Here is a 13,556-nt window from a genome sequence, read left to right as displayed (position 1 = left end):
GATCACTAATGCTCCCAGCGACATAAGCCTGTCTTCCAGTAAGAGGCATAGAGAAATATAGAGTCTACCGAAGGGTGTGCTGGACCTCAAGGGACTAGAGAGCCCTGATCATTTAAATAATAGTAGTCACAATACAGCTATGTGCAGTGGACTTTGCCAAGACTAGCATGACATTCAATGTGCTGCTTGACTTTGCAATCTCCACTCCAGAAAAGTGTTCCGTGTGGCTACAGTATCTTGGTCAGAAGTTGATCACTTGCCTGGAATGCAAGGAGGCTTAAGTTGGTCTTTTGATTTTGCATTAACAGTGCATCCCGACTTATGTAGCCCTGCTGTGTGAGTATACATTTAAACATGCTTGTATGTTCTTCATATATCTTGGATCTTTATAGAGGACAGGTTTGACATACAGACAGTGCTCTAAAGCAAGTTGTGTATAATAAATAACCCTAGAGGGAAAGTGAGGATCATTCTAGAGCACAACAATAACCTCTCATAGGGGAGGAAAAAGATCCAGGACCTGCTGAATTCAGATAGCAAATACACAAGAGATTTTATATATATTTAAACGCTTTACCTACAATGTTGACACGTTGCACAACATTAAAACACTTCAATCAGGTTTAGTGGTTCAAAAGGAAAGCTTTTGTCAGTTCATGCTGGACATTTATTTTTTCTTGAAACACTGCGTAGACACAGAGAAAAGGGTGGGCAGTACAAGGAAATCCAGGAGAGCCTGTTCCCATCTAAAGTACGATTACAGATCATTAGCATACTGATAGAGTTTCAGGGGCTGGCAATACAAAGCGGAGCCCTCCGAACAATTAGCCACAGCAGTTGTTGCTTCACTGTGCATAGTAAATTGTCTGTGTCTTGAGCAGCTGTTTGACTGGTTGGGGGGGAGGATGGGCTGGAAAGGATCTAAAATGAAACTTGTGTAATGTAATTGTTTGCAGTAGATCGTCTGGAAGGGGGAAATTAAAAACCGCTTGACTCTGTGGCAATAGTTCTTTTAATTACCACAATGAGTTTTAATTGTGTGGTGCGTGGTTAACCGCACAGCTAGAAAAAGGAACATTTTTTTGCCTTGATGTAGCTCTGGGGGCAGGCAGCTTCCTCTTTTAGTGCTGTTTCATTAGGTCACTTCCCTTTGGGGTGGCCATCAGTAATAATGATGACTCGAAATCAGTAGTTGTAAATCCTGGTATCATTTTCCTCAGAAATAGCATTTTATAACAAGATTTTACCTTAGTGCATTTGTTGGATATAAAGTCAACACATTAAACTTGAATTGTTTAAAAACTTTACATTCCTTTTGTTTATCAAATCTGAAATACACATCTCCTATTTATATGTTTATTTTGATGTGAGTTTGCAAACCAGCCACACCCACTACCGTTAATCTCTCATGAACCGAATAAGCCGTCAACTTCACATTTTCAGGGTTATGAAATCTATGCAGGCAAAATCTAACTGCACCCTTCACTTTCACCAGTAGCCTAAGATGGCCACCATATTGGTTTTCAGATCCTACTTCGCTAGCGGGTTGGTTAAGTACCATTACCAGTGCTGTCTATTAAAATGACCTTTTCACTGCCGAATTGCTTTAACCTTTGGCCATATCAATCAATCAATCAATCAATCACATGCTTTGACATAGGGTTATAACTGGTACATGCTTGTATTCTATGATTCTCTCAATAAAGTTACATTAGAGGTGGCGTCCAGTAGAAATGAACCTTTTCCCTGCCTTAACCTCTGGACATTTCAATAATGCGTTTTCCATATTTCTTCATGTTTACAAACCATTCGATTTGATATGACATACCCATTAGATTCTACTACCATGGGGTGCTTTGTTTTTGTTCACAAAAGCTCCAATTTGTTGTTTGTTTATGTATCTATTTATGAGGATGTGGACACTGAACTCGAGAGTATTTTTTCAATTGAATATTGCATCTAGAAGAATTGATTAAACCTAGACCAATACTGAATACTCTAGATGGAATTAATATATTTTGGTGGACTTTTATATAGTATATATTATTTAGCTTTATTGCCATAATAGTAATTTAAAAAATAAAAATAGGGCAAACACACGACAGCTGCAGTCATTCAAGGCATTTTTGGTGTATTCCCTAATTAAAAGTGGTATCGTTCTTCACTAACAATAAAGCCTGCTTTCGATCCCAATTAGTAATAATATTGTCTATGACACCAGAACAATGTTACAGCTTGATTTGTTTCACTTCTATGCTTGTTCTAAGGGATGTGCGATTTAAAATGCTTACGATTGTAAGTCGCCCTGGATAAGGGCGTCTGCTAAGAAATAAATAATAATAATAATAAAATGACAACCAAACCATTAAACCGTGTCTTCTATTACTTTAGAGTCACTATATTCCGTCCCAGTCTCTCAGAAGGGGTTCATCCTAACACTGCAGAACCACAGACAGTGTGTCTACAAGTCCAGCCAAGTCCCGAAGGTCACCATTGCATTCCGTGCTCACTGCACATTGGTTTCATTTTTCACCCAAACCAAGCACTAATTCTTTATATAGGCCAACTTGCCTTTCTATTACAGCTGCTGATCAGTGCTTCTAGTCTGATGCTAATCTCAGACATTTCTTCTCTCTGTCACACTTTCTGCAAACAGAAAGAAATTGATTTTATTTTTACACCTACTAGTAGAGCACAGTAGCACTGTTTTTCACTAAATGCTGCCAGGAGTCTGCAGGGGCCAGCTTGAGAATCACTGCAGAGTGGTTGGCTGAGTGGCACTGGACTGTTTGATTAATCCGTGCCTTGGCCACTGGCAGTCCGACCTGCATGCCATGTGTGTGGTTTTGTGTACTACCACATCCTACCACCCGCTAGGTGGCTGGCACCTCTAAATATAACCCTTTAGAGCAGGCATCTGTCAGAGATGTATACGGTAGATACTGTAAAATTCGGACTGTGTCTAATTTTTCGTTGGGATGTTTTTAAAATATACATAGACATAACTGCTTGATGTAGCACCATTACAACAGTGGTTTACTGCCCTTTTAATGAAACATTTAAACTGTGCAAACCACCAGTTTAAAAACCATACATTTGGGCAACACAGCTAAAATGACCACTGTCTAAATTACCTGTTCTATGCACAGTTTTACATTTAGCCCCGGCAAAAAAAAAAAAAAAAAGCAATACTTGCTGGGAAGGTTGGATTGGCTTGGTGTAGTTTAACCAACATTAGCTGCCTCTCCTGTCTGTTCTTGGTTTAGCAGCATGTGCTGGCCTAATGAAGCAAGAAATCTCAAGTTACAGTCTTCCTCTCCCTGCATTATTATCATGGATTTAACTCTTGTCAGGACTCACACATGCAGCACTATATCGATCAAATGATTTACTCACAGAAGTGCAAGAACCAACCACATTGTCCTGTAAGTAAGCTGCCACCTTAAATAAATAAAAAAAAAAAACACCACTATCTTTTTCTTTTCCCAGATGCAGGAAGCCGAAGTAAAAGGATGTGTGTAGCAGAGAGGAGGCAGCCGTACAGTGGCACAGATTGGTGTTCTGGGGGTGAGAGTGATGAAGATGAGCAAGGCTTCTTCAGTAAGTCTGTCATTGTAGCCATTAGTCATTATGGTTTTATGTGGAGCTCTAATAATAATAATAATAATAATAATAATAATAATTTGAGAAATAAGATATGATTCATGATGTAACTGTATATTATATTTTTTAAATGTATCATAAGTTTCTTGCCTGCCTGTGTGTTTGTTTTTTACAGACTGTAATTCCAGTGATGTGAAGCCCCAAGATTCTCACTCCCTCCCCTCTTCCAATGCAGGAATAAGTAGATCCTCCACGCCGTCCCATAATTCTGTTGCTGGACAGAATGCCACCTCTGAGACAACAGGCAGTCAGAAGGCTCCAACTAAAGTTGTTTACGTCTTTTCCACAGAGATGGCCAACAAGTAAATTATATATATATATATATTTTTTTGTGGGGGAACAGGGGGTGTGCGTATACAGCCTACTCATACCTAAAGCTGGCTATTGGCGCAGTATTTTCTTATGAAGGGTTGTGTTTGAGTCATACAACTATTAGTAACATTAAGTAGCAAAAAGTTATTTCACATTGTACAAGGCAATTAACCAAGGCTGCTCATCTTACTCCAAAAGTAATTATTTATATGTAGTAGAAATCGAATCTCAATGCTTGGAGGCTGCAAAAGGAATACAAGGGCTGCAAGATACAACAGTTTTATTTATTTATTTATTTTTATTTCACTTAGCCAGGAGAACTCATTGAGATTCAGATTTACATTCACCGGTATGGTACTTCACTTGAGAGAAATAGTTGAAGGATATTTAAGTTGTTTGGAAATGTAACACAAACACATGATTTACATCTAGTGGAAAAAAATAGCTTTAATTTGAATGGCATTTGGTAGAGGGGGTGTCAATAATGAAAGCTTAAACAACAAAAACACACCAGTATAGTTCCTTACAAGGTCATAAAGCTTCCCAAAGTATGTTTGACTGCTGTCTTTAGAGCTGCACGAATCGTCAAACAGAAGAGAGCCCGGACTAGGTCAGCTAACTGTTACTTAGTGTTATTTTAAAATATATTCCAACCCAAAACTGATTTAAACTAATTTAACACTTGATTACATAAACTGTATTATATATATAAATAAATATATACATAAATAAAACTTTGGTATGAAAATAAATAAAACCCAAATAAATTGTTTGTTTTTGCTTTTAGGGCTGCAGATGCTGTTATCAAAGGCCATTCCGATTCCATTGTTGCCTACCACATGCAGAATATATCCAGCAACAAGACAGAAAAAAGTCATCTCCCAGTGGTAAGTAGAAAGTCTAGCAAATCTCTCCTTCAGCACTTGGAACTGAGCTGTTCCCTCCAGTTCCCATTACAGTTTTCTTGTAAACCCACCTTAGTCCTCCTAGTTTGGAAATAATAAGCATCCTTTCAATTAACACATTTTATATTAAAAAAAAAAAAGGATTAGTCTACTGAGCTATTATACTATTTTACCAATGATTTGCTTTATATTTGAATCTCTCAGTATTGTTAGTGTTTTTTTAAATACTGGATTGTTAAATGCTCTAATGGGATTTTACTTGTTTCAGAACAACCAACTAGGACCTGTTCGAAATGAGTCCAATCCCCAACAGCAGCAGCAATCCTCTCATCCACCAGAACGAAATCAACAGGTATCCAAAGTACAGCCCAGCCAACAGCAACAGCAACCCCAACCTCAACCACCACAGCAGCAGCAACAGCAGCAGCAAGGACCGAACTCTGGAAACCTGCCGCAGGACAGTGCAGGAGGCATGGACAATAAAAGCCTGCCAGTCAGTAGCCCCAGGAACACAACTCCTCATGAGGGAGCTAATCCCAACAGTACAGCCGGCAGCCAATCGGCCTCCACCCCGGGCCCTCAAACTGGGTTCCTCCTTCCGGAAATGAAGGGGGATTTGAAAATAACACCACAACAGCAGCAGCAGCAGCACCACCAGCAACTAGCTAATGAAATTCTGTCCAGCATGGGGGAGAACCCAGAGGGTCTTTCCCAGGAGCAGCTTGAGCACCGGGAGCGCTCTTTGCAGACTCTGCGGGATATCCAGCGCATGCTCTTTCCCGACGACAAGGACTTTGCCCTTAAAGACCTGTCGGCCATGGGGCAAGGCAATGCTGGGGCTCCACCCCAGAACGTAGGCATGATGGAAGGCTTACCCAGTAAGTCTGATCAAGGACCCCTCCAGGCTATGATGGCCCAGTCCCAAAGCCTTGGCAAGCCTCCTGGCCCTAGGCAGGAAGGACCTCCGTTTGGGCAGCCTGGTATTCGCGATATGCCCTTCTCTCCCGATGACCTGGGGCCCCCACCTGGACCGCCCATGAACACACAACCAGGGTCTGGGTCTGAGCACTCGGACCACATGACCCCAGAGCAAATAGCGTGGTTGAAGTTGCAGCAGGAGTTCTATGAGGAGAAGAAGAGGAAGCAGGAGCAAATCCAGCACAGACCAATGGCTGATATAATGCTTCATCAGCATGGCCCCAGGGGTATGATAAGGGGGCCCCCGCCCCCTTATCAGATGAACCCTGGTGAGGTTTGGGGGCCAGGAGGGCCTGAACCCTTTGGTGATCATATGAACCTTCCCCCAAGAGGCATGCCTCCCCATCCCGTGCAGAGAATGCCAGGCTTCCCTGGTATGATGAATCCAGACATGGATGGTGGCCCCAATGCCATGCCAAGACCAGGCATGAACTGGCCAGAGGACATGCCCAAGATGGGGGATGGTAGAGGGTTCCCTCCTGGCCAAGGAGTCTTTGGTGGTCCAGGAGGCCGGATTGAGAGATTCCCTAACCCACAGGCAGTACAGGAAGGAATATTCCAGCAGCAAATGGCAGAAAAACAGCAGCTTGGCTTACCGCCAGGAATGGGCATGGACAATGTGCGTGGACCGCCCATGGACATTAATCGAATGATGGCCAACCAAAGGTCCATGGATCCTGGAAGTAATGGTGGTGGAGTCATGTTTCCCAGGATGCCAGGGGATGGCCCTATGAGCCCCTCCAGAATGGATTTTGTGAAAGGACCTGGAAGAGACATGGAGTTTGGCATGGGTCCTGGAGGCATGAACATGAACATGAAGGTGGATATGAACCTAAATGTCAGCATGAGCTCCAACTCGCAGATGATGGGCAAAATGCGGGAAGCACCCATGAACATGAGTCCTGAGGAAATTATGAAAATGCGTCAAGGCGGCGGCCCACCTGAACATATGGGGCCGCAGCAAAAGATGCTTCAAGCACACCAGTTCCCAGACCAACCACAGGAATTCCACATGGGCCCCAACCGACAGTTTTCTGGCATGCCTCAAGGGCCAGGCGGCATGAGGGGCCCCCGGGGAGAACATCCGTTTGGGCCTGAGCACAGGACTAACATGGGAGGCAATGCCAGGCTTAGTCATATGCCACCACTACCTCTAAACCAACCCCCGAACTCTTCCAGTCTTAATGCAGGCCCCTCTGGTAATCCACGAAACCTGGCCCGCAAGCCCTCAGACCTTGGTGTCTCTGCAGGCCAGGTCAACTCGCCCAATGTTAACCCCCTCAAGTCTCCAACACTGAGGCAAGTCCACTCACCTATGCTGGGCTCCCCCTCCACAAACCTGAAGTCGCCCCAGACGCCCTCCCAGCTGGCAGGGATGCTGTCTGGCCCGGCGTCTGTTGCAGCTGCTGCAGCTGCCGCAGCGGCTGCTTCTATCAAGTCCCCTCCTGTTATGGGATCAGCAGCAGCTTCCCCCGTACACCTAAAGTCTCCATCCATCTCTGCTCCTTCTCCAGGCTGGACGTCCTCTCCCAAACCTCTGATGCAGAGCCCTGGGATCCCCCAAACCAGCAAGCCCTCACTTAGCATGACATCACCAAGCATGATGGGAAATGTAGAGCAAGGTAACAGATTTTTTACATGATATAAAAAAAAAAAACATATGGCTCTGATCTTGGGAAAACCTTACCTAATTTAGAACAAGATCCGTACTAATCAAGGCCTGTGAACCCAGCCGTTTTAAGGTACATTTTAATTGGCTGTTTACTAACTTTATTAAATTGTCCATTTGCTTCTCTTAAAGAAAAATAAATCAGGTCAAATCCTGTGTTTGGGTATTAGGCTTTTTCTTAGAAATTCTGGTTCCAGATTAGACACTCAATGCATTTCTCTTATTACACCCTCTACCATTGTGTCAAGATTTACTGGGAAACAGCTCCACCCGGTGGTCCCCTGCATAGACGTAAATGTAATAGCACAAAAATGTCAGAAACCATCTAGTTATAGTAAACTAATTTGGAGAGATCATCTGTTTTTTTTTTTTCTCCAGCTCCTTCAACAGTGATGTGAATGGTGAGCTAGTCGTTGTTAGTCCTCTTTCCAAAGATCTCCCTTTTAGGACTGTCTTATTGGTTGTCGTAATGTAGGAATTTCACTGTGTATTCTATATATTTTTGTTTGATTTTGTAAGGCATTTTATTACTTGTTCTCCATATTCTCATTTAAGATGGGTTCAAATTCCAAATTCAATTAAGCTATTTCTTTAGACCAGTGCCTCTTCTGTTGTGCGATGGAAAATGCGTGTTTTCTAATAATCTTTGTTAAACAGCCAAGTAACGTTAAATTCGATATAATCTGACTTTAAAGCAACATATAGATTTTTGTATGTGGTGTCCGAAATCTGAAACATCGTTTAAAAACTGTATACTGTAACAAATTATATTTGTAAGAATGAAGATTTATTACATTTGATTTGTACATTTCAAGGTTATACTTTAATATTTTCTAAAGCAGATTGCTGAAGAACCAACCGGAGATCTTACCCATCTGCACCTCGGTTTTAAATCTGTCCCTAGTTGCATTAAATTTGTTATGACATCTCACAAGATTACAGCTTTCCAACAAGATAAAACAGGATCCCACAGACCCAAAAGAGGTTTTTCAAAGAGACATTTTTTTTGTAGATAAAACACTTGCAGCCTTTTTTTTCTGTCTCTGCAATGAATCCAGAACGTACTAGTATTTTTGGCTTTGTTTCTAATAGCTTGAGCTTTAAAAGATATGTCCTTTACCAGTGGTTGTGAATGATATAAACCAAAAAAGGACAACACAAACACACTGACAGACTTCTCACCTGAACATTATTAAAAACAAAATTCTACATTTTTTTTTCACCCAGGTGGTCCACCTTCTGCCCCTCCCTCCAGTGGCTCTTATGCCATGCCCCCTGAGCCCACACTATCCCAGAACCCCCTCTCCATTATGATGTCCCGTATGTCAAAGTTTGCTATGCCTAGCTCCACCCCCCTCTACCACGATGCCATCAAGACAGTTGCAAGCTCGGACGATGACTCGCCACCTGCCCGCTCACCTAACCTCCCGCCCATGAACAACATGCCTGGTAAAGAATATGTTTCAAACATTAAGTCCATGTTTTTATTTATTTGTTAATTTTATATATATATATATATATATATATATATATATATATATATATATATATATATATATATATATATAATATATATATTTATTTATTTATTTGGAGCAATAAATTCATTTTACTGCGTAACTTTGTTCTGTAGTTCTGCTGATTTTATATATATATATATATATATATATATATATATATATATATATATATATATAGATATAGTAGGCAGGAGTAGCTTTTAACTCAAGCTGTTTGTCTTCATTTTGGTTTAGATATGACTTTTATTTAGTCAGTTCATCTGTGTCAAAAATGGCCAGTTCAAACTAAGAAGCACTGTGCATCAGTGTGTAAAATTTTCATATTAATGTAGCTTTATTCTAGACTAGTGCTAATACCAAGGTCTTCAATTGATACATAATTTTTCATAATGTATTCATTTTTTGTTCTTCCTTTTTCTTTCAGGCGTAGGTGGCAATCACCACCCAAACCACCCTCGCATGATGGCTCCAAACTCTACAGGACATATGCCATCCCACAGCCCCATGGGGTTGAACACTATTGGGTCCCAGCCTCTCTCGCATGGACTCCCAAACCAGATGCACTCTCCAAACCCAATGGGACCCAATATCCCTCCACACGGTGGCCCAATGGGGCCAGGTATGATGCCCCATAACATGATGATGCATCCTGGCCCTCAAGATCCAGGGCTTGGCAACCCCCATATGTTACCTCAAGGTCGAATGGGATTTCCTCACGGGCAACAGGGTTTTCCACCAGTGCAATCTCCACCACAACACGTTCCCTTCCCCCACAACGGCCCTGGTCCTGGTGGGGTTCAAGGCGGTTTCCATCATGGAATGGGTTTCCCAGGGGAAGGGGGGCCCCGTCTTGTCAATATGCCGCAAGGCCCAGGCGGTGACCCTGGGCTCTGTAAGCCAAATGCACCTGGTGGCCCAGATTCTTTCAACTCTATGGGTAATCCCATGCCATCCGTCTACACTGACCCTAATCTGCAAGAGGTCATTCGACCTGGTGCGTCAGGGATTCCAGAGTTCGATTTATCCCGGATCATGCCTTCGGAGAAACCCAGCCAGACACTGTCATACTTCCCACGTGGAGACGGCCCTGGCCGCAAAATGCCCCATCCATCGGGCCCAGTCCCTGGCTTTCCTCAAATGCAGGGAATGATGGGGGAGCAAAACCCTCGAATGGGACTTCCCATGCCAGGTATGGGTGGACCAGGCCACATGGGCCCTCAGGACATGGTCATGGGAAACCCAGCCCATAACCCTATGCGACCCCCAGGCTTTATGCCACAAGGAATGATGGGACCTCAGCATCGGATCTTGTCACCTGGACAAACTGGAATGCCTGGGCAACCTGGCATGATGGGTAACCCAGCTATGATGCAAGGCAAAGAGCGAGGACCGGTGGGTCTTTATAATCACCCAGGACCGGTTGGGTCGCCAAACATGATGATGTCGTTACACGGGATGGGTGGCCCGCAACAAACTATGATGATGCCGTCTCAGATGAGGCCTAGAGGCATGGCAGCAGATGTGGGAATGGTATTCAACCAGGGGCCTGGAAACCCAGGGAATATAATGTTCTAAGCTGCTAAAAAGACTTGTACTCACAAGCACATGTATTGTAGATTGGAACTACTGGAAATGGGCATCACTTACACAAGTGTACAATTGGGGGGGAAACCTCAAACAAACAAAAAGTGACTTGCATGTGTAACAGTCTTACTGTGACACGGAGAACAAATGCCAAGATGGGTATATAAAAACAAGAAAGCAGAAAAGTTTTGTTTTGTTTTTTGGAAACTCCAGAATGTATGAGATTAACCTACAGTGGATTTTTACATCATTAGTTCAACAGTTCCTAGGTTTTTTTTGGGGTTGTGTTTTTTTTTTATCCATTTTTGTGGACTCGGGATGTGGGGGGAAAAAAGCTCCAGGTTTAGCAGTCTGTAGCTGTACTTCTTCTTTTTTTTTTTTTTTTTTTTTTTACAAATAATAAAAATAAAGAAAATAAACAAAGGGTCGCCATTTTATCACAAGTTGCACCGTTCTTGCTGTGTGTTTACGTCATGGATCTGTTTCCTTTGGAAATAAAATAATCTTTGTATTTGTGTACTGTACTTGTATTGTAAAAGGGATTTTAGCAGTGACTCATGACATTTGTATTTTTTGGGGGGGAGCATTTTGGCGAGTAATATGCTGCACCAGTCACTAAACATGTCTGTTTACTTAGGGTTGGGTCAACCACGATCACTTTTTTTTTCCCGCTTTTTTTGTTGTTATTCCATTGTATAACAAACTGAACTATGACCTCATACAGATAATAGTATTAAAAGCACAAAAATGGATTAACTGAAAGTGTTTTTTTATTGTTAAAGTTGTCATTAAGGGCAAAATAATTGTAGAAACAGTGGAATCTTGTAAAATGCTCAGTTTGTCCTCCCGTTTCTTGCGATATCTTTTTGGTTTTTTTTGGAGGGGGGAGGGGTGGGGGGTTTAGAGAATAAACTACGCACCTCATTTTTCAAATCATTGATCCTGTTTTGACTGAGGGTTGTCACAAACCTTAATTGCTGCAGTATGTATAATTTTTTTCAAGAATTTCCCAGGACCGCTGTTGCATTGGGAGTTGATCTGGATATCCACATTATTGTAAGATTTCTGTGTTTGTGTTTTTCTTTGTTTTATGTCCCTCTCCCCCATGTAAAACTGTCGTGTGTAACTCCATTCAATTTGGTACAGAACCACTTGCCAGAGCTGTGGTGTTGGAAGAAAAATAAAATATATTGTTTCGTATAAAGTGGCCAGTACCCTGTGTCTTTCTTAGGGGCACCTCATGGATTATTTCAAATAAAATGTCTCTAATTTCCCTGCCTTGTGCAGTTGATAGCTATTGTATATTGAAATTGAATAGTGTTGAAATTGGTAACAATGACTTCTTGATAAAAAAAAAAAAAAAAGTATGTCTTATGAATACATTTGGTCTCTCAGCACCTAGAAAGGGATAAGGCTTTCAGTCAAATCTGAGCCCAAACCTCGAGACTTTACAAAAATCGCATTTGACTCCAGATTAGTAATTTGACCCTAACAATTAAATCCATTCATTGTAATGGATTTCTTGAGGACACAATAGGTGCAGGTGGAGACAGAGCTATGTTAATGGGGGATTTACTAAATGTTCGTCCTTTGCAATTCTCTTGCATTGTGTTTGACTAAGCTGGCTTGTGAATGTAGGAAACCTGCACCATTCCAAACCTGCACCATTTAAACCCCTGACCAAGACACCATGATGTAGCTAATCACAACATTGTCCTTGCAGTGGAGTTGCCTACTTCTGGTCTAGTGCCAGGCCTTCGGTTGTTTCCAGGTTCATTTTAGAAAGGCTCTTTGATCTTAGAACTGAAAATGTGTTTTTTTTTTTTTGTTTATATTGATTAATTACTATATATATATATATATATATATATATATATATATATATATATATATATATATATATACACACTAATTTGTTAAAAGGCACATTAGCTAATTCTTTATATTGGGGGTAGCTGAACTAGTCTTGTTTTGGTGCATCATGTATGGTTTAAGGAGACAACTGCTGGTTTTCGGCACTGCAGTATAATCAATATTGATGGATTCTGAGGATAATAAAGTTAGAATATTATACAACAGGAGCTGTGGGCTAGTGAACAAACTGAAGTTCCACGTACAACCATTATATAATCTAGCCCAGGGGTGGGCAATCCTCATCCTGGAGGCTCAGTGTTCCTCCTGGTTTTTGTTCCAACTGTACCCTAAATTACTTAATTGAACTAATTAGGTGCTTATTAGAAGCTTAATTGGTCCAATTAATTAATTAATTTAGGGTACAGTTGGAGCAAAAACCAGGAGGGACACTGGCCCTCCAGGAACAGAATTGCCCACCCCTGATCTAGGCAAAAGATGTTTTAAAAAAGAATCCTTCTGATTGAGTGGGTAATCTCTAGATCAGAACTGAGATTCATCTGAACAAATCAGTATTTGAAATGTTTCATGGTGGTGCAGCATTTTTGTTACCCGCTCTTCTCTCTCTCTCTCTCACACACACACACACACACACACACAATCAAAGGAACATAAGCTATCTCGGCAGCAGATGACTGCATTAGCCACAACAGAAACTTAGTTGTAAATAGGGGCCCCAATGAAAGATTGCATATGGAAATTAAAAAAGAGCAGCAGCTGACAGTGGAAGTTATTGATGGCTCTTTTCATGACAAAATAAAATGGTTTCAATATATATATATATATATATATATATATATATATATATATATATATAACTACAATATGTTATTTGGTGTCTCTGTTCAGAGACTAAGCATAATAAACGTCCTAATCTCTGCAGGGTATTAATGTTCATATTCCCACCCACAACAGAGCCAGGCAGCTGTAAATCTAATTAAACCCATCTACAGTACTGACCAAGATCTTTGAAGTAAGACAGCACCATCTGGTGGATGACTACGCTTGTATTTT

The 13,556-nt window shown here is 41.4% G+C and overlaps 1 protein-coding gene across 6 annotated transcripts in view; it reads left to right on the top strand.

The window, feature by feature from the left end:
* LOC117407463 (B-cell CLL/lymphoma 9 protein-like) overlaps positions 1 to 11,021 on the top strand; it is an 88,011-nt gene extending 76,990 nt beyond the window's left edge. For 5 of the 6 annotated variants that reach the window (XM_059029121.1, XM_059029120.1, XM_059029122.1 and 2 more), the window contains 6 exons: positions 3,490 to 3,600; positions 3,779 to 3,965; positions 4,763 to 4,862; positions 5,149 to 7,480; positions 8,755 to 8,976; positions 9,472 to 11,021. In XM_059029121.1, coding sequence (XP_058885104.1) covers positions 3,490 to 3,600; positions 3,779 to 3,965; positions 4,763 to 4,862; positions 5,149 to 7,480; positions 8,755 to 8,976; positions 9,472 to 10,622 — 4,103 coding nt within the window. In that variant the 3' untranslated portion in view covers positions 10,623 to 11,021. The remainder of the gene's footprint in view (positions 1 to 3,489; positions 3,601 to 3,778; positions 3,966 to 4,762; positions 4,863 to 5,148; positions 7,481 to 8,754; positions 8,977 to 9,471) is intronic. The other variant, XM_059029124.1, reaches the window with a different exon arrangement.
* Positions 11,022 to 13,556: the final 2,535 nt, after the last annotated feature.

The sequence above is a fragment of the Acipenser ruthenus genome, chromosome 8, assembly GCF_902713425.1.
Source record: "Acipenser ruthenus chromosome 8, fAciRut3.2 maternal haplotype, whole genome shotgun sequence".
NCBI classification, from domain to species: Eukaryota; Metazoa; Chordata; class Actinopteri; order Acipenseriformes; family Acipenseridae; genus Acipenser; species Acipenser ruthenus.
This window is presented reverse-complemented; position numbering and strand designations above follow the sequence as displayed.